General features: G+C 41.5%; 2 protein-coding genes across 2 annotated transcripts; both read left to right on the top strand.

Moving 5' to 3' along the window:
• Window positions 1-1151: 1151 nt before the first annotated feature.
• On the top strand, window positions 1152-4441 carry LOC113006737 (protein c-Fos-like). Its single transcript, XM_026142887.2, has 4 exons — window positions 1152-1409; window positions 1952-2167; window positions 2759-2866; window positions 3066-4441. The coding sequence occupies exons 1-4, from the start codon at window positions 1281-1283 to the stop codon at window positions 3786-3788; spliced, it is 1176 nt and encodes a 391-aa protein (XP_025998672.1). The 5' UTR covers window positions 1152-1280; the 3' UTR covers window positions 3789-4441.
• A 9996-nt stretch (window positions 4442-14437) lies between these two features.
• Window positions 14438-24070, top strand: jdp2b (Jun dimerization protein 2b). The gene is made up of 4 exons (XM_026194163.2): window positions 14438-14610; window positions 22159-22376; window positions 22692-22796; window positions 22991-24070. Exons 2-4 carry the CDS (start codon window positions 22182-22184, stop codon window positions 23180-23182), a joined length of 492 nt encoding a protein of 163 aa, XP_026049948.1. The 5' UTR covers window positions 14438-14610; window positions 22159-22181; the 3' UTR covers window positions 23183-24070.
• Window positions 24071-24167: the final 97 nt, after the last annotated feature.

Raw genomic sequence — 24167 nt, 5'->3', positions numbered from 1 at the left:
TGGTGCCGATAAACTGCATTACAGTCTGTGAGAAAGTAAGTCACGTTGCTCCTGTCTAGAAATTATATCAGTCACTGGCCTTCTTGAATTCTCCGATTCCCTCGTGAGTGTGTTTTGCACATCTGCGGCTGCACCTAATTGCCACCCTTATATGGAAAGGTGGGTCAAATCCTTCGCATCCTCAAACTAACGCCTGTGCGGGCATTCTTGGCGCAGCTGATGACGCTGATATCAGGTACAACATAGGGTCAGTCTCTGAGAGCTTGTTTTACTTTCTTTTTGCGGCAGTGAGTGAGTGGGCCACACACAGCCCGGCAGCGTCCGTCTGCGCGCTATCCTTGTGCCACAGCACGCCCCCCCTCTCCCCCCCTCTCCTCCCGGAAATACCATATATGGCTCGACCGGTCCATCGGCGATTGGCTGCTTGGCTTCAGCGACAGTTCTGTTGCTGGAGCTCTATTCATATGTAGAGACAGGTGAAAGGCAATGTGATACGTGAATGACACTTAATTTTGACGGCTTATAAATAATCAGACAGTGTGCTGGAAGCTTTGTGAAAGAATTAAATTAATGCCGGATTTTATTTTGTGTCTATAAATAGAAGTTGGAACATTAGTGCATAATCATTGTTCTAATGTGGACAGTTTGGAGGAGAAAGAATCGGGGAAGCACCACACTGGCTATTTTAAAACCATTTATTAATGAAGCCTATTACACTGCCTCCACTTTCCTTCTAATGCATTGAGAGCTCGTGTTACCGTGAAAGCCCAGAAGCATTAAACAAAGGGTAAATGTCGAGAACATCTGAGGGCATGACGGGAACATATAGCCTGTGATGCAGATGCTGCATACATGAAGTGACGTAGTTCATTCATGGCGGTGGGCACCTTTTGGAGGGAGGGGTGCCACTTTCTATGTGCACACTTTTTAAAAAAAACCATTTGAGTTCTGATAATAAGCTGAAATGAAACAATGGGTTAGTGTTGATTTTTACGCACTTCAGTGATTTGATTGTTGAACTGTAAAAAACCCCATCTGCTAACCCCTTTCTCCAGTCACTTCTCCCTCGGTGAAATGGTTCGGTCTCACCACACAGATTTCATTCATAAAATTCCAGCTCACTATAAAAGGCGGGCCTCTCCACTATGTGCACAGTTATGAACCTGGCAAATGGAATATAGGCGTCCGGGACATCCGTTTTCTGTCTAGCACAGACTGACTGTTCAGTCTCTTATGCGGTGATTTAATTTTATTTTGAATTTTTATTTTTTAATGAAACCATGCATCCAGACTCCAGCACTGAGTTCGACTTATCGTCCAGCTGTAGCACAGCATCGCCTGGCGGGGACACCCCTGGGTGCAGTCAGCATCCTCCTGATTCGCTTTCATCATCAGTGGACAGCACCAAGGTAGAGCCGGATCTCATCATTACACACACAAAAACCTGATCACAAAGCGTAATCTTGTGTTTGACGCATGCGGGTGATAGAACTGCATTCCTCAAATTCTTCACATTTTTATGAAGTCCTTTTCATGCACTGCATTTCCCCTAGCAGGATTACTATCCCGTGTTGGAAAAATGACTAGAAAAACATGCGTATCTCTGTAGAAAATCCCTAAAAAATACCCCAACAAACAAACAAGCAAAAACAGCGCAATGATATTATTATTTAAATAAAACTGTTTGTACTGCTGTCTGCTTCACAGTCTTCGTTGCAACCTTTTTTTTTAAATCTATCATAAAAACTGATGAGGATGCGAGGCTGGTTCTGAGGTGTTTACAGAGAGCAGATTTTTTTTGTCTTCTTTGACATTCCTTGGACAAATGATTGATGTAACATTTAAACATTGCTAAAGGTCAGCCAATAACGTGGTCACCCATTCGTCAGATACGCTAAATTAGTATTTTACTGCATGCATATGCATGTCTGTCTGGTGTGGGTTTTTCCAGGATACTGAGACCAGTGCAGCAGCCTCCTTTGTTCCGACTGTGACTGCAATCTCAACATCGCCAGAACTAAAGTGGATTGTGCAGCCTACAGTCATCACATCTGCCTCTCCGTCGCCCTGCCGTGCAAAGCCCAAAACTCATGCAGCGACCCAGTCGTCTTCCCGGCCAGGTGCAAACAAGGCGAGAGCCAGCAACAGGAAAGGGCCGAAAGAACAGGTAAAGAGAAGAGAGGGGTGGGCGGTGATGCTGATGTGTCAATCAACCACCAGTCAATCAATCAGTCAGTACAGCGAGCAAAAGAGCACTCTGCCCCGATCCCCACACCATCCCCAACCACCTCGTTTCCACTCATTAAGCTTAATGTGAAAACTGAGATATCGCGATATTTTAGCGGGACGGGACGCAATTAACTGCTTTTTTTCTTTCCCTGTCGTGGGGAAATAAAGTGTTAGCGGATTGATCTGAATATTTTGCTGCGGGGAGTCAGTCATAAGCCGATTTGATCATGTTTAATTGGTGCAGAGCGGTTACTTTGGCGGGGGTAACGAGCTCAGCCTTGTTTATGTGCGGGATAGGAAATTGCATGCAATGCGCGTTCACGTGACTGGCTAGACCGTGCCAGTGGTGCAGCATTTTAACGCCTGAACTGAGAATCTTCACCGACCACATCAGCATTCACTGCATAGGAGATTTTCTCTCTCTCTCTCACTTTGGCACAAGAAACGGTGTTTAAGAGCCAACTGCCGACATGGCAAGACCTAGTGGGATGAGCGTTTAAATTAATGGGCTATTTCTGATTGATTTTAGCCTTCCAAAGAGGAGGAGGAAAGGAGGAGGATCAGGAGGGAGAGGAACAAAATTGCGGCAGCCAAGTGTCGTAACAGGCGGAGGGAGCTGATAGAGACCCTTCAAGCTGTAAGTAATGCTTTGTTAAATCATTATAGAGGATTCATTCTCACAGAATACTTTGCATACTTCCAAAGATGAATAATGTCTCAGTTCACAACAGCGAAGCAGAGCGGTAGAGCCACATAGGTTTTTTTTTGTTTTGTTTAGGGTTTTTTTGTGCTTTGCTCATGCTCTTTTCTTTTCTCTTTCTCCCTCTTTCCCTCAGGAAACTGATACTTTAGAAGAAGAAAAGTCCACCCTGGAGACAGAGATTGCCAACCTGCTAAAGGAGAAAGAGAGACTAGAGCATGTCTTAGCTTCTCACCAACCGTCCTGCAAACTCTCCTCAGATGATGACGGCAATGGTGATGATGATGAGAGGGATGATAAGGAAGATGATGTTGACACAATGCTGCAGGATCCACCGGACTCCCCGCAGCTGCTTTCCATGTTAGAGAATGGAAAAACCCCAGAGAGCAGCACAGCTGGAGAAGCCCATATTGGTCAAGACATGAGCAGTGTCCCTTGCATCCCTGCTGCAGCCATCTTGGGAAACTCCAACATCCTTTTGTGTTCCAGCGCAGAAGAGGAGGCTCTGGAGGAACTGAAAGGAGATGACTTGGATGACTTGGTGCCCAGCATACAGATGGAAGTGACGCCCGAGACGGCCGCATCTGTCCCTGACATACTACAGAGTACTGACCTGAGTGGGCCCTTCTGCCTCTCAGACTGGGAAACCCTGTACAAGTCCGTGGCAAGCGACCTTGAGTCTCTGAGCACCCCAGTCATGTCTTCCAGTCCCACTTGTAGCAATTACCGCACAGTGTTTTCCTTCAATCACTCCGAGATTGATTCCCTGGCTGACGGTTCCGAGTGCCTCAAAGGCAGCCTCGGTGCATCCGAGTTAATGAAAGATAGTCTTAACTCGCCCACACTCCTGGCCTTGTGAATGCAAAGAAGTTATGCAACAATACTGTATTCTAACCAGCCAGCAAGCTCCAGTCGCTCTCAAATAACCTTTTGTAGTGTGAGTTTCGATGTCGTGCATATACCTGAAAATCAGAGATTGTGTAGACGCAGTGTTTTTCTGTGACTGTAAACACGGTTGAGTTCTTCCATGCTGTTGCTGCAGTTGTCTGAGATGAGACCTTGTGCTAGTAAAATGCATGCAAATACAAGTCATCTGTAATCCAAGAAGAGATGGTATTGTGTTGTTAAAAAAAAAGCTCTGCGTGTGGTCTGAAACGAGATCCTGCTGAGTAGCTTAATATATGTGTAACACTGTTTTTGACAAAGCTGTGTTGTAACAAGTGAATTATAGAAGGATACTAATATGTAAGTGTAACATCTTGCTGTAAGGTGCCCCCCCTCCCCCCGCCTCCAGACCTGAACTGACATTTCCTTTTACATTTGTTTTCCATGAAAAACAAGATCATGCCATGTATTTTATTGAGATGTATTTTATGACATAGTTTATTTTTTTACTTATGAAAATATAGAGATGCAAAAAAATCAACAACAAACAAACAAAATCAGAAACAAAAGAAAACTAGAAACTAGATATTGATAAAATATGCTGGAAATAAAATACCACAACTGCAATTAATGCTGTGCTGCTGTTGTTATTGATTTAGGAGCATTTATATGAATAGATAGTCGGCACCACAGCCTTGCTTAGTTGGTGACTTTACATGAAGTTCCTCAGCAGATGAAGAAACCATGAGATGCCTTAGAAATGTGGTGGGAGGGGGACGAAGAACAGCTGAACACCTTCAATGCAAACTTCATCTGTAATAAAACTGCTTTAAACCCAGTTTAAATATGAATCTGACCTACCAAACACTCACTAAAACGTCAGAAGAAGAAAAATCCTAAATTTAAGGGTGGTATTAATGATGTTCTCGTCTCAGTATCAATCCATAAAGACGGCATTGCGCCTATTTCTGGCTTCGGGATTACATAAAGGAGACGCGTCGTGGACGGAGACGTGTTTGAATTGAGTGGGAAGCAGCGCAAACAGCAGGTTAATTATTTATTCACAGCCTTCTCTCTGCTCCACTATTGTCACGGCCAAGGGAATCCGAGCGCACACACGGCAGCGCAATGCGTGCTGTGCGTGACGTCAGCACGCGATTGCCGTTTCGTTTCAGTTCCTTTGACCATATTTGGGTAGTTGCAGTTGTTTTGTATCCATAGCAACGGGTGTTAAATTTCGGAGCTGGAGAAGAAACAATCCAGAGGAGAGCGCGAGCCTCATTAAAGACCAAGTTTCTCATCAATTAAGGAGCGGGTGGTCACGTGACTGACGATAAGCGGTGCAGTCGGTAATTTAGAGGTGCTGAGGCATTTCTCGGAACAGCAAACGAAGGGTTTAATGAGGGATAAACCTGCTGGGGTTTGTCCTTCAAGGAGAAGATAGTGTTTCAAGCTTGCAGTAAGCATGTTCATCCCAGAGGATTACTTTTTATCCTTTTTTACTCATAACACAAAGTCCTTTGCAACAAAGCACACGGCATGTCATGCCTTAACAGTGAACGGTGCAGTTCTTCTTTTCATCAGTAGGGGTGGCTACAGCGAGAGCAACAGCAGAGCAGAGAACTTGTCATGTAATGAGGGCTGCAGGGCTTTCACTTCCCCCTTTGAATACCTCAGTTGTTACGTTTGCACAAACAGACCTAACCAAATCGAGTTGTTCATCTTTAGAAGTTATCAGTGATACTTAGGAAAGCATGCGATCTGCCTGATATATAAAAATTATCCTTTATTTAAGTCCTCTTACTGTAATCAACATAGCTCAGTTTTAGTGTATCTGCTAGGGTATTTGTGGACTTGAAGGGACTCGGTTTACAGCATGCATATTTGGTTGACTGGTAAATCTAAGCAGGCCACAGGTGTGGATGTGAGAGTGCAGCACATCTCAAAAGTATTCGCGGTGCTTCACTTGTTTCACATTTTGTCATGTTGCAGCCTTATTTAAAATGGATCCAATTCATTTTTCACCTCAAAATTCTACTCTCGATATTCGCTTGAAATTCTCGCAAATTTATTAAAAATAAATGTACAGAAGTATTCACAGCCTTTGCCATAACACTTAAAATTGTGCTCAGGTGCCCCCTGTTTCCACCAATGATCTTTTAGATGTTTCTACACCGTGATTGGAGTCCACATGTGGTAAATTCAGTTGATTGGACATGCTTTGGAAAGGTACGTGCTTGTCTATATAAGGTCCTCCTACAGCTGAAAATGAATGTCAGAGCACAAATGAAGCCGTGAAGTCCAAGGAATTGTCTGTACACCTCCGAGACAAGATTATACCAAGGCACAGATCTGGGGAAGAGTACAGAAAAACTTCTGCAGCAATGAAGCAAAGGCTGTTAATATTTGTATACACGTTATATTTTTGTCTTCTGTTGTTAATAAATTAATAAATTATGGGGTGTAGTGTAGAATTTTGAGGTGAAAAAATAATTGCATCCACTTTGGAAAAAGGCCGTAACAGGACAAAATGTGGAACAAGTGAAGCACTGTCAATACATTCCAGTTGCACTGTATACGAGACTTAGACAAATGTAGACAAAGTCCACATATTGGCACTGTGAAACTGACTGACATGGCATTAAGGATGAGTTATTTTATTTTTAAGATATTTTCTGAATGTTTATTTGCAACAGTGATGCATTTAAGCACAAACACTGCAATAAACTGAGGTCATTTCTCAAGAAATAATGTACATTTCAAGCTTTGCCTTGAATATGGACATGCCTGATCTGCTGCTGATGAATTGTTTGTGGCTGGTTCCGCTTTTTTAATGGTGCATAAACCAGTCTAATTCATTTGGAAGTGCCAGCAACATTCACCTTTGCAGATATTAGACAAAACTTCAGTTCAGTGTTTCTGAGGGTCCTGTGTGCTTTTCTTCACCATTTATCTCACGACTAAACTTCTTGTTCTTCTTTTTATATATCAACTGTGTGCGTGTGATGTCCTGGCGCATGGCTATTTCAGAGCGCTGACGGATGGGCCCGTCAACAGCTCTGATGCTTCGTGACTCACTCACTCCGTCCACTCCACTTGTTCCATCAAACTATGTGTGTCCAGCAGCGTGATGCTTCTCACCTCCCGAAGCCTGTTTCACAGTTGTACCATATCAGAGAGCCAGAGTTGTTCACGACCAAACTTTGTGTGTGAAATGTGAGCGGTAGGAGTTTTTATTTTAAGAGTGGGATTGAGGCCAGGGATTGCTAAGTGAAAGAAGTGGTTTTTTGCTCTCTAACTTGAGCTAAGAAAAAGTAGCAACGTCATCAGAATGAGAAGTGGTGACGCTGCAAGCATTAAAATATGTTTGCAACAACAACAGTTTTTTTAAGCATCAAATGCAAGCACAGAAATGAGCCCTTTCATTGTTATATGTTGTTTATTGGATATTTATTACTGATGCATCATGTAGCATACTGTATGTTGTACAAGCAGCAATCTTGGGAGCTTGGACAGAAAGACTTCTTTAAGTTTCTTGAATACATTTTTACATTTGATGGGGTGAGACAGTAGTTTCACCCGAAACCTCTGCTGATAACGAACCACGCCTTTTTTACACTTTGGTTCATGTGATAAGGCACATGATTAATAGTGAGTCAAAGAGCAACTTAAAGGACTGTCCGTCTTTTGGTTTTAGAACCGATGAAGCCTCTTAAATAAGAGGTGAAACATCTTTAAGAAACTTGAAGAAGTGCAGTTGCTTTCTATCCAAGCTCCTTAGACTACCATGACCTGGATGAGCACTTAAACAGACATTAGCAGTAGTATTATAACACTTAATCTGATCAAAGGTGCCTATTTATCTGCAGCACATTCATAAACCCATAATATATTTTATAAACTGCTTGATTTTGTGTAAAATCTCAGTCTATACAGCAGCCACAATGATCACATTAGAGACATTTAAATGTAGCATAAAATCCAACCCCCTTAATTCATGCATCCAAATCATTGAATTCAGGGGTTTCAATCACTTCCATGGCCACATGTGTTTAAAATCAAGCACTCAGGCATGCAGACTGCTTCTACAAACATTTGTCTAAGAATGGGTCGGTCTTAGGAGGTCAGTGAATTCCAGTGTGGTGCTGTGATAGGATGCCACCTGTGCACCAAGTCTAATTGTGAAATTTCCTCACTACTGAATATTCCATAGTCAACTGTTAGTGTTATTATAACAAAGTGGAAGCAATTGGAAATGACGGCAAGTGGAAAGTTTGGTAGAGGGGGGGGGATTATGTTGTGTTTTTATTCTTTTTAGAAGTTGCACTTGACCCTTAACTAAGGGGTCAACTCTTCAGCATACCAAGAAATTTTAGACAACTTCATGGTCCTAGCTTTATGAGTTTGGGAAAGTCTCCTTCCTGTTCCAATATGACTGTGCACCAGTGCACAAAGCAAGGTCCATAAAGACATAGATGATCAAGTCTGGTGTTGAAAAACTTGACTGGCATGCACATTCAGCCCAACTTTGGGATGAGCTAGAACAGAGATGTTAGCCAGGCCTTCCTGTCCAACATCAGTGTCTGACCTCACAAATGCACTTCCCATAAGAATAGTCAAAAATTCCCATAAACACTCCTAAACCTTGTGGTAAGCCTTCCCAGAAGAGTTGAAGCTGTTATAGCTGCAAAGGGTGGGTTGACATCATATTAAAGCCTTTTAATTAAGAATGGGATGTTCCTCAAGTTCATATGCGTGCTTCTCCCGTTGGAGAAGAGGTGGGCGTGTTCAGGCAGATTCAGTCTCCTCTTGCATCACCTGTAAATGCGAGAAAAGCTTAATCCTTAAGCTCAAGTTCAATAACCTTACCGTCAAACACGTAATCTTAAACTGTCCCTATATCTAGGTGGCAAGCATAAACAAAAAACTCCCACCTGAGTGTACAGCTAAATATATTATTCACACCTCTGCCTTACTCTGACTTGTTTGAGTGTTTCCTGTGTAAAAGAGCCTGCAGGCATGTGGTTTGTTTTTAATATACTGCATTTGGGATTTGATAATAATCAAATGTTTGCATGTTAACAGCTTTATAAAGACTTAATCCAACATCTGTGCACATTTTTCAGCTCAGCTGCAGGCTGGTTAGCTGCTACTTTCCACTTATATTGCTTAGACAAAGTCTCCACTTTCAAATCTTTTCTTTTAAAGACTTGAACAGATTTGTGGAAGCCTTGTTTTTTTTTATGTGGCCATGTGGTATTTATATATGTTTCTGTGTGTCTGTGTTTATAGTTGAACTTAAATGAATTGAGCGAAACATGAAGAAGCTCGAAGGCTTTCAGGTTGGACTTATTTCCAGCGATATCAGCCCCCTGTAGTATGTCTCACATCGCTTGCCTCGGTTCCAGATTTCCATCTTTCTGTCATTCATCACGTCGCTCAACGTTTCCAGCTCTGTTATCTCACATACCTTCTTACCAATCTGTTTCCTGCTTGCCGTCATATTCCCGAGGAAGTGCTATATTTGCAGGGATAAATCAATGTCATGTGCTTTTTGGGAAAGGTTAGGTCACCTGATATGGGTAACGCTGCCAACAATGGTGCTGGTACGTGCGTGAACTCACCGTCTCCTTCCAACTGCAAGATGGCACTTTCAGTATTACATCAGAAAGATCTTGTGCTGATTCAGGAGTTTATGTTGAAATGGCTGACCTGTTCTTTTCTTGAGTACCAAACGAATAAGTTGCCACACATACAAAAATTTGGATTGTTACAGGAAGGGAAAAATGTGCTTCTTGTAGGATTTGATGCAGCATGATATGGGAGGAAGAGTAGTGTTATGATAGATGAGTCTGTTGTGAAAGAGAGATGAAGTGTGTAGTTGGCTTGATTTCTGTGAATGGAGTCTGCTAAAGCACCACATGTAAGCATTTCTGTGTGTTACACCTGCTGCTGCATTGTAAATGCTTCAGCTAGTGTACTCCTAAATGTTGGCATGTCGCCACAAGAGTCAAAGTATGAACAATGTGACGCTCGCTGAATAAACTGTGACAAAACAAGAATTTCCATTTGCTCCGGTGCTGTCAGAAAATGGGAAATGTCATTCTGTAGTAACACAGTATTTCCAAAGGCTGGCAAAACTCAGGACATCTGTGATAAAGTTTTAAATAACCTGAGCTGTCGTGTGAGTCTTCGCACAATTAATAGACACGTTATGATTTAGTCTACAACTGTCTGAGATTCTTGGGAAAGAAGAAGAAAGGAAGGAAGGAAATCAAATGGAGTAGTGTTAAAAATAACATTTAGTGTCTGCAGCGTGGAGGTTAATGAGTCAGATTTTGTGTCTGGAGGTGTCTGGTTCACTGGGTATTTCCCAAAGATGTGCTGTTGGATAATATTACAGCAAAACATTTAACCTACGGAATTTATTCAGGCCAAGGGTTTGGAAAAGATAAAGAAGTGTGACTGAACTTGTTTATCAATTTTAGAATGTGATGAAGACTTGGAAATGTACCAAATGATTAGAAAGACAGAAAAAATAAATAAAAATGTTTACTTGCTTTTGGCAAAAAATATTTGGTTTTGCTTTACCTTGACTTCTGACACCCACGTATTATGAACTCTGCACGAGTTTGGCAGAGCAGCAAAACCACAAACTCCACTCACTCTCCATTAATCAGGGTGGCAGCTGCTCAAAAGTGCACCCGAGCTCGTGCTTTAATGCAAAGCAGGATTGCAGCAGACAAATAATAAAGCTCTTTATAGGCAGGCGTTGAGGTACGATTGCAAAGGTTTAAACAGGAAAGTAGCTTTAGAAACTTTGTGGTTTACACATCCTGAGACAGACCTGGATTTTCTTTACCAGCACCCTTTTTGGTCATTCCTGTGCACTGTTACACACTCACTAAAGATCTTTTTCCTTTAACTAACGTGCTCTACACACTTGCCTGTATACCACGCTGTGTTATTTTCTTAGTTTCATTATCAAGGCTCATTGTTTTCGTGAGTAACGGCTCTGTCTTCGAATGTCAAATGTGCACCATGTGTGTTCATGTAGTGAGTGACATTTCTGGCTGCCTCCCTGCAGGCACAAAGGAACCCGGCTGAAAGCCTACACCTGCAAAGGGAGTGCTACCTCTGTTTTAACCACAGACGTCCAGGACCCTCGTGTTTTATAATAATCCGTCTGGTCATGGACTCAGTTCTGCTTTATTAACTCCACATGTCTCCCCTAAAAATTTGTCATCTGCGTTAAGAGCGACTCTGACGCACAGTCGGCCCCGACCTGCCATCAGATGCGAGGCATAAATCACAGCAGAGAACCAAATTAGAATCTAAAAAAAGGAACAGAGCGGGGCATTTTGGTGAGCCTCCAATAACTCAGCCGCTTTTTATAGGTCGAACAGTTGAGCTGGCATCGTGCAAAACCAAAACTGAGCCTAAGCTGATGTTGAAGATAAAAACATGACACGCAATAAGAGACAATGAGGACGGCTTGGTGTGTTAAGATAAGGTGCTTTTAAAGCAGTTTGAAGATTTACCAGAAAACAATAGCAGTGTTTGGGGGTGACAGCGCTGTTTACATCCATTTTCAAATTGTGGCACAACTTCTCAGCTGTATCTGCAATATATAAAAGGAGATGCATAACTCAACACTGCTATAAAGTGAAAGAGGGCAAAAAGCAACTCCTTGTAGTGGCAACAGTTTGTTTGTAGCCTTTTAAAACGATAACTGCACGTCCCTATAAGTAGAAATGTCCAGTTACATGTAGTTTCTGTTGCCCACAGTAGAGGGAAGCATTAGGATGAGGCTTTCAGAACTTTCTGGAACCACCTTTAGAAATATTTCAGCACAATTTTGTTCACGATTGTTCACAGGAATGAATAAAGAAAACAAAAATGGTCTTTCAGGGTAGCTATTGTGCAAATACCCTGCAGGACCGACTGTATTATTTGTGCAACAAACTTCCTTAACCACATTTTTTTTTACCTTCGTGTTGAACTTTTCTAAGAAAAGGTATGCTGCAGCTGCAGCTGTACCTTTGAGAGCCAAAAGGGTAAAGGGTGAAAAACAAGGTGAAAGAAGTGCAGTGAAACTGTGGTGCCAACTCTCCAAAAAACACCTTCAGATGTAGTTTTGTTTATGACACAACAAGGAAACTAAAGTAGAAACTTGACAACTGAAAAGCAAGTCGTCAGATTAAATTGAAAACAACAGGAATTACCTTAAATATCCCCTGAATTATATTGCTGTACTATAGTTTTTCCCTTAAAAAACATAAATCCCCTAAAAATATGTATGTGTCCTCTGTAAGTAGTGTACTTTATTGAATAGGTAGATCATACGCAATACAGGCTTCAAGTTTCCATATGACAGAGCCTAAAGAAGCCTATTTACAAACTAAAAGTGAAGTCAGAGATTCTGCTCATTAACATGCACGTTAAAATCAGATATGAGGTTGGCACAAACTTTCCACTTTCATTCTCCACAGCAAACATGAGATCTTAGTTTTCAGTGGAAGAGTTCAAAAACATTTAATCTCCAGATGTTCAATTGAGACTTTTTTTTGTTTGGTTCTTTGTTTGTAGGCTGCAGAACTCCAATGTCAGCATTCCCTTTGTGAGGCTATGCTCAGACTAGGTTTTTCCAGGGATTTGCATAAAAATATTTTTAAATCTATGCTCAGTCAATTCTTAACACTTCTGCAAAAACACTGCAGGCTTATGTGATCTACTCAGCAGTAATATCACTTTAATAAAGATATTAGTACATGCAAGCAGTGTATATGCGCCACGTAAGAATGCCCAGGTTAAATAAGTGCTCCCACAAGATTAGAAAGATTACTTTAATTACTACGTTTAAGTTTTTTCCTTCCTCTTTCTTGTGAATACTAGTTAATGCTCATATTTTTTGTAGTCATTTTTATTTTCATTCATCAAGTGCAATCATATAATCTAAGAGATACGAAACAGGAAGGAAAGGCTGAGGTATGTCAAATTACACAAGACTGAGAATCAGTGGCAATACGTCTTATGGACTGATAAATCCAAATTTGACGTCTTTGGATCAAATCATTGTTGACGTGTGTTGAAGAGGTCAGGAGAGAGGTGCAACAGTGAGCGTCTACAGCCATCTATAAATCACAGGGCAGGTCTGTCAGTCAAAAGTTCAGACTGTGCTGAATAAAATATGAATATTGTGTTTCACTCTTGTTAGAATTGCACAAACTCAATTTCAGTTTTTGCCTTTTAAAGTGCATTTCCATTTATATTTGTGTGTTTCAATAAAACAGTGCACATATGTGCTGTTTTCCCAGAAAAATATAAAGAAATGGGAGCTCCTTCAAGATTTTTGCACAGTAGTTTATATCTTATTTATATTCAAATGAAAAACAACAGAAGGAAAGGGGAATGTTAGAGGCCTTAATGGTCACAAATCAATACATTTTCATATGCACTAAACTGGTAAGTCATAATTAAACCATGCATGAATTGCTTTCATATCTTTGGGCCTCTAAAAATGTCTTAAATCAGGGATGTCAAACTGATTTTACATTGTGGGCCACATACTTTGATCTTAAGTGGGCCAGACTAGTGAAACTCACGTTCTGTCAGAGTAAACACAAATTGAATCTAAAGATCTTAGAACGGAAGAAGCTTCTCGGATGAGAGGTGAAACCTCTTCAAGAAACTTGAAGAAGGCCAATCAAGTTTCTTAGATTACCATGACCTGGATGACTGAGAACCTTCACAGACATGCAAATGGAATCCTTAAGATATCCTAATATGAGAAAAACAAGTGTGATTTTAACAGCAGGTTACAGTTTTCTACCTGAAAAAGAAATGCTCCTGCAGTACATCTGTCAGCACAACTATATGGACTTAAAATATAAGAAATAAATGAAAGATAGAAGGTTCTGTAATTTGACCAGACTGCCCTGTAATTATATAAAAATGTGTTGTTGTTTTTTTGTTAATTTCCAAAAAAAAGCAGATGGTGCTATAAAAATCTAACTTTACCTTTTAATTGTATTATTCTATTATTATATCTAGTAATTATATTGCTTAATCACTCAGGCCAGTCTGAATGGCCATGGGTGGGGTCGTTATTAATGGGAAAAGCTGTAAAACGTACTAAAATAAAATTAAAAGTCCGAAGTTTGTGATCTCTTTCACGTTGTTCAAAGCCATCCAGTAGGCGGGACTGAAGTCTTTGCACAGGCAGTCTCTGCCCCCCTGGGCCTTATGTTTGACAACCCCTGTCTTAATTTAACAATGACTATGAAAATCTTTTTGTGTGTGACTTGTTAGCGCTGCACGTACTGATATAGTTGATAAAAACTGTCACATTGCAACATAACCTTTTTATTAAAGGCTATAAATAACTTACTACTTAGACTGGTAGTCTATATTTTTGTTGTTGGCAGTGCCAAACACCCGCAGCTAAGATGAGTGCGGTGTGTTTACAGCCACAATTTTATTTATTGACTCGTTTATTGCCGTGGCAGACGTGTATTTACCCGGGAGTGCGTATCTCTTTCTCTCCGTGTGTCCCCCGGGCTGAAACTTTCCTCTCCGCAGTCTGTGTATGTTTTCTTGTTGCTATGGGCGGGGCCTCAGTCGTCCTCCTATTTTCATCCATGCTTACGTCTGACGCAGCAGTTCCGCATTCCTGAGCGAGTTCAGTACTTAAACGGGCTGATGCAACGACCTCACTTAGTCCCAAAACCCCACATCCGACTCCTGACTCCCACACGGTCCTCCTAATACTGCGGATTTTTTTGGACCTACAACAGGTAAGTGTGTTAGCGAAGCGTCGAGATATGTGCTGCCGTTGCCTCCTAGTCTTTGTTTCTGTGTTCGTATTTAGCTAAAATGCCAGGCTTCGTGTTTTTGCATTTTTCTCACACTTTTTTTACTACGTTGTAGACATTTACCACAGTGCATTTTTTCCTCGGTATGTATTACAAATTCCCGTGATCATTTATGTACGTATTCCTATATTAAAACCTACTGTCACTCAGCTGCTCGAGAAAGTCCTAGTTTCCTTACAGTTTTAAAGTTTTCCGTGCTCCTACCGCAGAAGTCAATTTGTTGCGTCCGCAACCATTAAGCCCGTTGTTGTTACAACTGTTGTAGCAACTGTCGCTTTATAGCTCGTTATTTACAGCCTCGTTAGCTAAATTATAGCCCGCTTGTGTCAGGGTGTATTTTCATCTCGGGATTCTTCCTTTCTGTGTTGCTAAACTCAAGCGTCGGTTAGCTTTCTGAAGACAGTTATGCAACGGCTTACACTCATTGAGAGTTTCAAAGTTAACCGCTAGCTACGCTAGCCTGTTACAGCGAGCTACATGGCTCTGCAAGGCTGTACCCTTTCACTTTCAGCAAACATGTGTCTGAAAAGTTTTTGTACAGTCATTCTGTGCATTGGCGTTAATATCGGACTCTTAGTCCAGTCCAGCTTCTCCATGCAAAAATTTTGCAGGGAGCTGTAAGATAAGACGTGCAGGTCAGGTCTGCAGAATTAACACCCATTATTTATTTTATTCCTGTTTGGTTTGTCAGCCCCAAAGTTATTACATTATAATAACATAAAACAGAAACAAAACGGGGGAAACGAGAGAAAAGGTGTTTTTTTTTTGTCGGATCCTTAAAAACTGTCTTTAACATGACATTTTAACAACAAAATAAGGGGTCCATTGGAGATTGTAAAACTTTCCAAACAAAGTTGCATCAATTTAAGACAAATCTAGATGCGATTTATCAGAGATGCTCTCTTGAGAAGAAAATATCTTGGTGCTGTTAGCTCACCGTGAAATATAAGTAATGCAAATGAAGTGTGAGATTTCTTTGGGAGCATGGGAGTACAGCCAAGAATGTGTGTTCCTATTGGCTTACATTTGTAGTCTTTGCTTTGGCCCCCAAATGCTTGAGTATAGTTTTCTGGGAGCTGAGAGGAAACTCTGTTTGTGTGTAGGGGGGTGGGGGTTGTGTGTGTGTGTGTGTGTGCACGCGCGTGGTGCTTAGATGTATATTTGCATATCAGATAAACATACTCCAACCCTTGACTTTTTTTTTTTTTACTACAGCGACTGTTTGTTTTCCTCTTGCTGATGGTGTGAGCTACTGAAAAACACGCCCTTATCAACTTCTTCTAAAAAGATTTACTGTATATGTAACTGTATCCAGGCCAGCTTATCTGCCCTTGTTGACCTCAAGGTTAGAGGCCAATCGTGGAATTGGAAAAATGATTGGTAGGGGATGGTTGTCACTTGCAAGTTCATAGGTTCAGCTTTTTCCTATATGGAGGTGCATACCGTTCAGCGGGTGCAGCGTACAGCTATATGCCACGCAGGGGAAACTATTCGTGTGTGCTCTTTATATACTGTATGCTTCCTTTGTGTCTGTGTCTGTGTTTGTGTGGGTCTAAGTGAATGAGCATGTTGCAGAGGGTTTAAATGCCCCAGCGCCTGCCTGGGCACATCCGTAGGATGGTTTCTGCATAAATGGAACGCTGCAGTGGATTAATGGGGAAGGGCTGGCGAGCCGACAGGCAGCGCGGGGCCGACGGGGCTGTGAGGCTGGACGTGGGCGCACAGTTTATTTTAAGTAAAAATGCCTTCCAGTGTGTCTCTGGAGAGCTAGAATTGCCAAGCTGCACCTCAGTACACTCAATAGACAGCAGACGCATTGCAGGCGAGCGAGCCAACTATGCAACAGCCAGGCTCAGTGGTGCTAATACTAAAATGCTGGGGGAGCAGCCATTCACTGCTATGGGTATCACATTATCAGTATCACATTGTAGTCCCCCATAAGCCTTTCCACATGGTTTGTAAAAACCTTTTTGCCAAGGAGACTAGATGCAAACTGTGGAAGCAAACAGCCACATGTCCAAAGGTGTTACTGAGAGAAACACTGGTGTTTCTTATAAAAGGACCCTTTAGGAAAAAAAAAAAGATTAATGGAACCCTTTGTGTTAAATGTGGAGCTAAACATAAACCTTTTAGCTTCTAGTCTTTGAGAGGAATAAAAGCACTGAACGGCTTGTTTGATCGCTCCAGTGTCTGCACTGTACAAGTGTATGCTTGACATGAGGCGGATGAGGAAACACTAGAGGACAAAGTATGAAACCTCATTAAAGTGACAACCACAAGTTACATAAGAACTGAGATTGTTTCAACAGGCAGCATTAAATCTAATTTTCTGGACTTGGTTGGCCAATATCATGTTGTCAGAGATTGCACAGGACTTGTCTTGGATTTGTCATAGATGTGAAATCCATACGTTTAAAAAGGCTTTTGCCAGCATTTTGCATTTTGACTCCTTTAATCCGTGTCTGAGCCAAGCCTAAGCTTTGTGCCATGCACAGTCTAATCTTGACTTACAGCATGGAGGAAAAATAGTAACGTTATAATAACTCGACCAGGACCACCCAGATGCAGAATATAGATGTGCGACTGTTTGAATGGCACGAAGCAGACCAAGCAGGAACACAGCCAAAGATCACATACTAATGTTTGAATGATGGCAGCCACAGCCTGCATGCTTTGTGCATATCTGCAGGTGTTTAGTGTTTGGATTTGCCTGGAAAAAATGTCGTTCTCAGGTCAAAGTCTGCAATAAAATGCAGCAGTTAAATGGGCTTCTCTTGTGTAATTTCAACAAAAGATAAGCTCTGCATGTGCTGCACTCCATCCCACTCACTCCAAACTGTAAAGGAAAAGTATTGCTATTACTAGCTGTGGACTGAATTGCTTTGGGAGTATTAAGTCAATTCCATAAGAGGAATTTCTGGTAAAGTTAATTTTGTCTCGGCAGCTATTTAACCCACAAGAATACCCCCCCCAAAAAAAGAAAAAAAATCACTTCCACTCATCTTCCATCAGACCAGCACCTATTAATCCCATGTCTGCGTCTTGTCCTGTCCCTCCAATGAAAATATAATGAGGGCTTGGAGGAATGTTGACACTGTATATTTGGACTGTCCTGTTCTTGAGGAAAGCTGGTGCCAAATTCCCTGGTTTCCTCAGAGGATTGCGAAAGGCTGTAACTCAACACACAGCCTGACTGAGTGCAGACGGTAATGATGATCTCCTAGACCTTGGCCGGAGATTGAGAGTGTTCCTTGGCCACAGCCTCTATGCTCATTGCTCATTTTCAGGGCTCATGTTGAGTTTGGAGCTGTAGAAGCACTTTTGCAAGGTGTGCACTGGTGTGTGTGGCCCGTGCAACGACTTAATAATCCAAAATTAGACTCTAATAGTGTGCTGACAAATGGTGGCAAAATGGCATCAAGGGAAGCATGCATGTCTTTCCCGTAATGCAAGCAGTTTTGACTTCTGTTTTCAGTTGCCATAGTGGTTGCAGTATTATGTACAGGTAATGAGTAGCCTATGAAAACCCCTGTATCCTTGCTCTGACCATCTCAGGCAGTCTTTAAAAAGAATGAGGATAACGGGGCCTCCAGTCATGCTGCTGGTCTATAAGAGCCTGAATTCTTTGGTACTTCTAATTGCTTTCAGGAAATGGACACATTTGGCCTAGCAAAAGACGTGAGCACGCACACACCTTCAGCTAACTCGCATGCAGTTAGATTGGCTCTGGGCTAATGCCAGAACCTATATTTCATAGCTAATACGTGATGTTTCCGTTCACCGCCCTTGGCTTCAGCTCACGTCCCCTCAGTGAGCTAGCGGTGCCCACACTGCTGCTGGTGTTGAGTAGGTGTCTTTGTCCGAGGCTGCAGTGGACCTAAAAGCTGTGGCACTGGCTTTTCTGCTCGACTGCAAAAGCACAGTAAGGCCGTTGCATCATCAAACGCTGACCACTAATCTTTGGCTGCAGGCTGCTGCTGACAGAAGAAAAGGAGAAAAGTACCCTCTTTTTTGAAAAATGTAAAATTCACTTTGACTCATGCTTTTATGTATAATTACACCCCGCAAGACATGCATCAGCAAACTTTCCCTGTGTTGTACAGATGAAGCTTCTGTGAGGTTTCATGTCTTAAGGCTTGAATGGGTGTTGAATTTGCAAACGGGGATTTTTTTTAGACACTTGTGTGGCAGACGGAACAGATTAAACACAACAAACTTTCTACTCAACTCAACTTAAAAGTCATGTTTAACTCAGAACCGAGACACATTGAGTGCCTGTTATGTGTTAGAGTTTACAGTGGAGCTTAATTGTGTGGAATGGTGTATAACTCAACTTTCACGTCTCCTACTGATAGTCATCTTCTTTTATGCATCATTTCACCTTTGTCCTAGAGGCTGCTGGCAGAAACTGTCTCTGCACACTTTTGATTTGTGTGATCTCATGTTGTGCAGTCAAATGTGAGATTTATTTAAGCTTATATAATCAGCGCCTGTGTATGTCTATATAAGAGCTGACTTCAACTGCATGTTTCAACACGCCGTACTGAGGAATGGGGGATTTTCCTTGTAACTTATCTAACAGTGCAGAGTTAGGTTACACTAGGGTGTGTTGAGCCAGTCCAATCGACATAAAATAAGATTATACTTGAATTAACATATTTTCTTCAATGTCAGCTTCCCTTGAAAAATTGTTTGTCCAGGTTGGAGCCTAATTTGAGTCTGTAAACCAATCCTCACTGTCTGGCCAACTTTGATATTAGACTCTATTTTGGCTCTAAGAGCAGTTTGCTCAGTAATTCCTAAAAGAAGCTTCAGTTCTTGTGGCTTTCCTCTCAATCCGGAATTTAGTTTGGATCCCGTCTTTTGAATTCCATTAAAGTTATTGATCAGCAACTAGCTGTGCAGCGCTACTATTGTCTGTATTTCCTTGTTCTTACACACTCTTTCTTTAGAACGAGTTGGCTTTGGCACCCTCCACTCCACTACAACACTCCTGTGAGTTTCAGAGAGGAGGAATTTTGTCTGAGGGTTTTTTTTTTTCTTAAACCAGGGCTGTCTTGTTCCTTTCCTCTCCAGCAAAAACAACAGGCTGCTGCCAAGTGCAGTGTAAATGGGAGTATACATAGGGCGAGAGAGAGGGGGCAGTTGGGATTTAAGTAATAAAATGCCTCATGAGGGACTGGCTCCACACATCAACTTGTCCTTGGGTTTAATACATAATGCAGACTTCTGAAAAATCAAAAGAATTAGCAAGATTAGCTTATTTTTACTGTGCGTGCACTGCATCTTTAGTTTAAATGTGATCTGAAGTTTTAGCTTAACAAATTTACGGTTATAGGGCTGTTTTAGACCTGACCTCTGCACTACACTTGATGCAGATGGTTAAATGAATGAATTCTAGTGCAAATTAGACAGACAAAATAATTTGATTTATTTAGTTCATATCTCATATCTCAGAGGTTCATATTGATTGCTGGATTCGGTCTCCGCCATGCACGACAGTAAACTCTAGTGAGCCTGTAAAAACACTTTGGGACCAGCCCATGCATAGGGTGGAGTACGTTAGAATAGAGTTACATAACCCTGCTTTTTTCATTACCTCTTCCATGGCCTTTGTAATACAGAAAGTCTTTCAGCCCAGCGAAAAAGGGGTAGCAATGAAAGAAAAACTTTAACTACTTTAACTTTAAATACAGTCAGCCTGTCAGCTAGTTACCCACCAGCAAAGTTAGCTGTTTTTGTAGCACTTCACAATACACGTCTTTGTTGGTTTGGTGTGAGAGGTGCTTTGTTCAGTTGGTGCCTAACCTGTGGAGGTTCGGCTACGGCTGAATGCCGAAGAAGCAAATGTGAATTAAACTGTTAACGCCAAAGTTGCATTGATACCATCTGATACCATTTGCAAGTTTGGCTGTTGAGCCTATGTTTTGTCAGTGTACCCAAAGAAGTTGAAGTATCAGGTGTGCAGGAATTTAGTCAAATAGATTAGATCTACTTGTAATTCCCTCTGAAAAGGTGAAATAGTCTGCCAGTGTTTTGCTTACAATTGCCATTTTTTGGGTGCCTTTATTTTCTGCTTGAATGCGGAACAGTAAGAGTAAAGTCAGTGGGTCTCAGTTTGCCTCTCCTCAGAGATCGCAGGGATGGACAGAGTAGAGTCGGTTCATGTTACACTGTTCTCATCTGGAGCATTTGTTTTTTATTTGGCCATCAGAAGTTTTCCAACTCTCTGCCTTACAGTAATTAGAGAGACGTCTTAATTCTCCAGCCACTTCCTTTATGCCTGCGTGAATGCTGCTTTTTCTCCTCTGTCCTTCATTCCTGCCTGATTACATTAAAAAGTACTGTGGTCAAACCCTCCAAAATACCCCAAATTGTTGGAAGAGGGGTGGTGATGGAATGCATGAGTGTTACCCAGCTCTGTTTTGGCACAAATGCTTTTCATAACTTTTAAAACCTTTTCATGAGGAAACAAAACAAAAAAAAAATGAACAGAGATCAAAACTTCTTTGTAAATTATCTGACGGTAAAAGACGATAGTTAAGATAAGATGGATCTGTGTTTTAGATCAAAAAGCTTCAAAAGCTTTTTGAAAAGTTTTATTCGTTGCTTCCTTTTGCATGTGAAGCTACAGCAATGAGTATGTCGCTGCTTACACTGTCTGTGTTTGTGTGTGTGTGTGAGTGTGTGTGTGTGTGTGTGTGTGTGTGTGTGTGAGTGAGTGTGTTTGGGTTTTTGTGTTTTCTTTTCTTCACCCGCTGCCTACTGAAAAGATAACACAGCTGTCAACACAATCATTTTGAAATCATTCTTAGAAACAGCAGCCAGTATTTACAAAGATATTTGATGACGAAGACAAAAAATGGTGAAAAACGAGTGTGTGTCAAAGGCAAGCTGTATAACATCATAATAAGACAAAAGATGCTGTCAGATGGCTGCAGTATAATAAGTATAAATGTTTATGTTATCATAACGGAGTCAGAAAAGGGGGGGGGAATCCAAAGAAAAATGCATGCACCCATGACATGGTTTTTGGTATGAATAAAACCGTAGCTATCAGTACAGATGCAGGGATAGATCAGATATAAGGTAGTGGGCTGGAAGACTTTAAAAAATTAAGTTAGTATTTATAATCAATATTTCTTTTCCCTTGTGAAAGTGAGCAGAAATTGATAACAAAGCATTATGATTAAATAGAAAAAATATTAGTATTGGCACCATGAAGTCTTAAAAAAATTTGTTTTAATTAATTTCATTATTTCTTCTTTTAGAAATAAAGATTTACAGACTCAAGTATTTAAAATAGGTGTGTGCACTATGCTTCTCTCTGTGGTGGAGAAAAGAAAGCTGAATTTTCACTGTCAGCGAGTTGTTTTTAGGCTTGACTCTCATCCTAATCATCCCCCTCTTCCTCTTTTCTCTTTTCCTTCCTCTCTTTACCCCCTCGCCTCTTCCCCTCCCCTCCCACAGCGGCGGTGGTGGCCGGGTTGGACATGATGCCGGGACAGATACCTGACCCTTCGCTGGCGGCGGGCTCCCTTCCCAGTCTGGGCCCACTGGCGGGCATCTCGGCCACCACGCTCACCGATCAACTCAAGCTGGCTGACTTCCGCCAGCTGGGCACCATGCTGTCTCCGCTGCACTTCCTGGGCAGGCTGGGGAAACGGCCGTTGGCCATCAAGACAGAGGTGAGGAGGAAGAGAAAAGAGGAAACAGAGTGTGTGAAACGTGAATGTCATGGGAGTATTAGCCAATCAAGTCAGGCTTTATCGTTTTATCATTAAGAGTCATTTTTGTCTGTCACCCAAGTATGGTCACAAAAACAGAAGACATGGTAGCAGCCAAAGTGTCAAACTCATGGCTTCAAATCAGTAAGCCAAGGGGTAACCTCAGGGTGGCTGTGTCCACTTTTTTGTACAACCTGTGATTGAAATGGAAAAATAAGAACAGTAAAATGTAAAAACCTCTTCTGTTTTAATATTAATGATACTTTGTATTTGCAGATGGATGAAGATGAAGAAAGGAGGAAACGAAGACGAGAGAAAAACAAAGTTGCTGCAGCACGATGCCGAAACAAAAAGAAGGAACGGACTGACTTCCTTCAAAGGGTGAGTTCATGATTCAGCACTGCACGCTGAAGAGCAGAACAAAATCATTTTTCATGATCTCAAACCACTTATTCATGTTTGTGGTTAGATTAGTTTTTGTCCTCAAATTTCAATATCAACTCATTAAGCGTAAGATTGTCCTCTGTGAGGTGTTTTTTTCCAGTAGTATGTACTAATTGAATGCCTTTGTCCAGGAATCGGAACGTCTGGAAATGGTGAACTCGGAGCTGAAAGCCCAGATCGAGGAGCTCCGTCTGGAGAGGCAGCAGCTAATGGTGATGCTCAATCTCCACCGGCCGACATGCATCGTGAGGACCGACAGCGTCAAAACACCTGAGAGCGAGGCCAACCCACTGCTGGAGCAGCTGTCCTCTGAAACCAAGTGAAAAAAGAGAAACCAGGGAAGTTCCTGAAGCCCAAACTAGCACCACCGTGGCTGCCGTTTATATGTTAACATAACTGGCAATACATTTCTAAAGAAGCACTTGAGCTCCAAGCTGGAGACTTTTGGAGACTTTGTCCAAAGATCTGAGGTTGTGGGGCTTCCTCAGTACTGCTACACGAGCTGGCTCTGTCCATTGGAAGACTGGAAATACCCAGGTTCATCTCCACATTAAGTGTTGTTGTTGATACCCGCTGTGCCTCGTTGTTACTTCAACCATCTCTACAAAAAAGGGACCAATGGAAACAGTAGAGTATGACTGGAAACAGCGCTGAGGAAACACACTAATATCACTATGGTGCTCTGTTACAAAAGCCCTGCGTAGATTGTGTGGCATTGTTTCAGTGCCGTGTTCTGCAGTTTTCCTAATGTATGCTAGCTGAAATATACAGGTGTAGAGTTATTAGGATAAAATACTCATTACAGATACACCAAATGGAGTAGAGGTTTTTTGTTTTTTTTCAATGTTTATTTCTATACCCTGCCTGGACGATGGCAGTTACCGGTTGATCCGATTTGTGGTGACGCTGGCGTCATGAAAAGCACATATACACAAAATGTTTACACCCTTATTTTTTGGACTTGTTGTCTGTCCATTATTGTACTTGTTTTATACTGCTTTCTATACATAAACATATATGAAATGCTTGTGAATCACTTGATGTGATTTGTCTTTCAGTCTTTGCAGTCTGTCATGTTGCGCTGTCAAACAGCTGTGAAAAGGAGTAGAGGCTCCTCAGCTGAGCAGTATTTCAGTGTCTGTTCTGCATCTCTCTTTATGTATAAACTGATATCCTGAATAGATTAAATTTTATTTTCTAACTACAAGAAAGACCTTTTATGTTTTCCTTCCATTACGTTACACCTGTAAAAATGCAATATTGCAATATACTGAAGTCGAATTTGCACCAGCCGGTCATGACACTAGA

The sequence above is a fragment of the Astatotilapia calliptera genome, chromosome 15 (genome assembly GCF_964374335.1).
Source record: "Astatotilapia calliptera chromosome 15, fAstCal68.1, whole genome shotgun sequence".
Classification (NCBI taxonomy): Eukaryota; Metazoa; Chordata; class Actinopteri; order Cichliformes; family Cichlidae; genus Astatotilapia; species Astatotilapia calliptera.
Note: the sequence above shows the minus strand (reverse complement) of the source record. Positions and strands in the feature narration are given on the sequence as shown.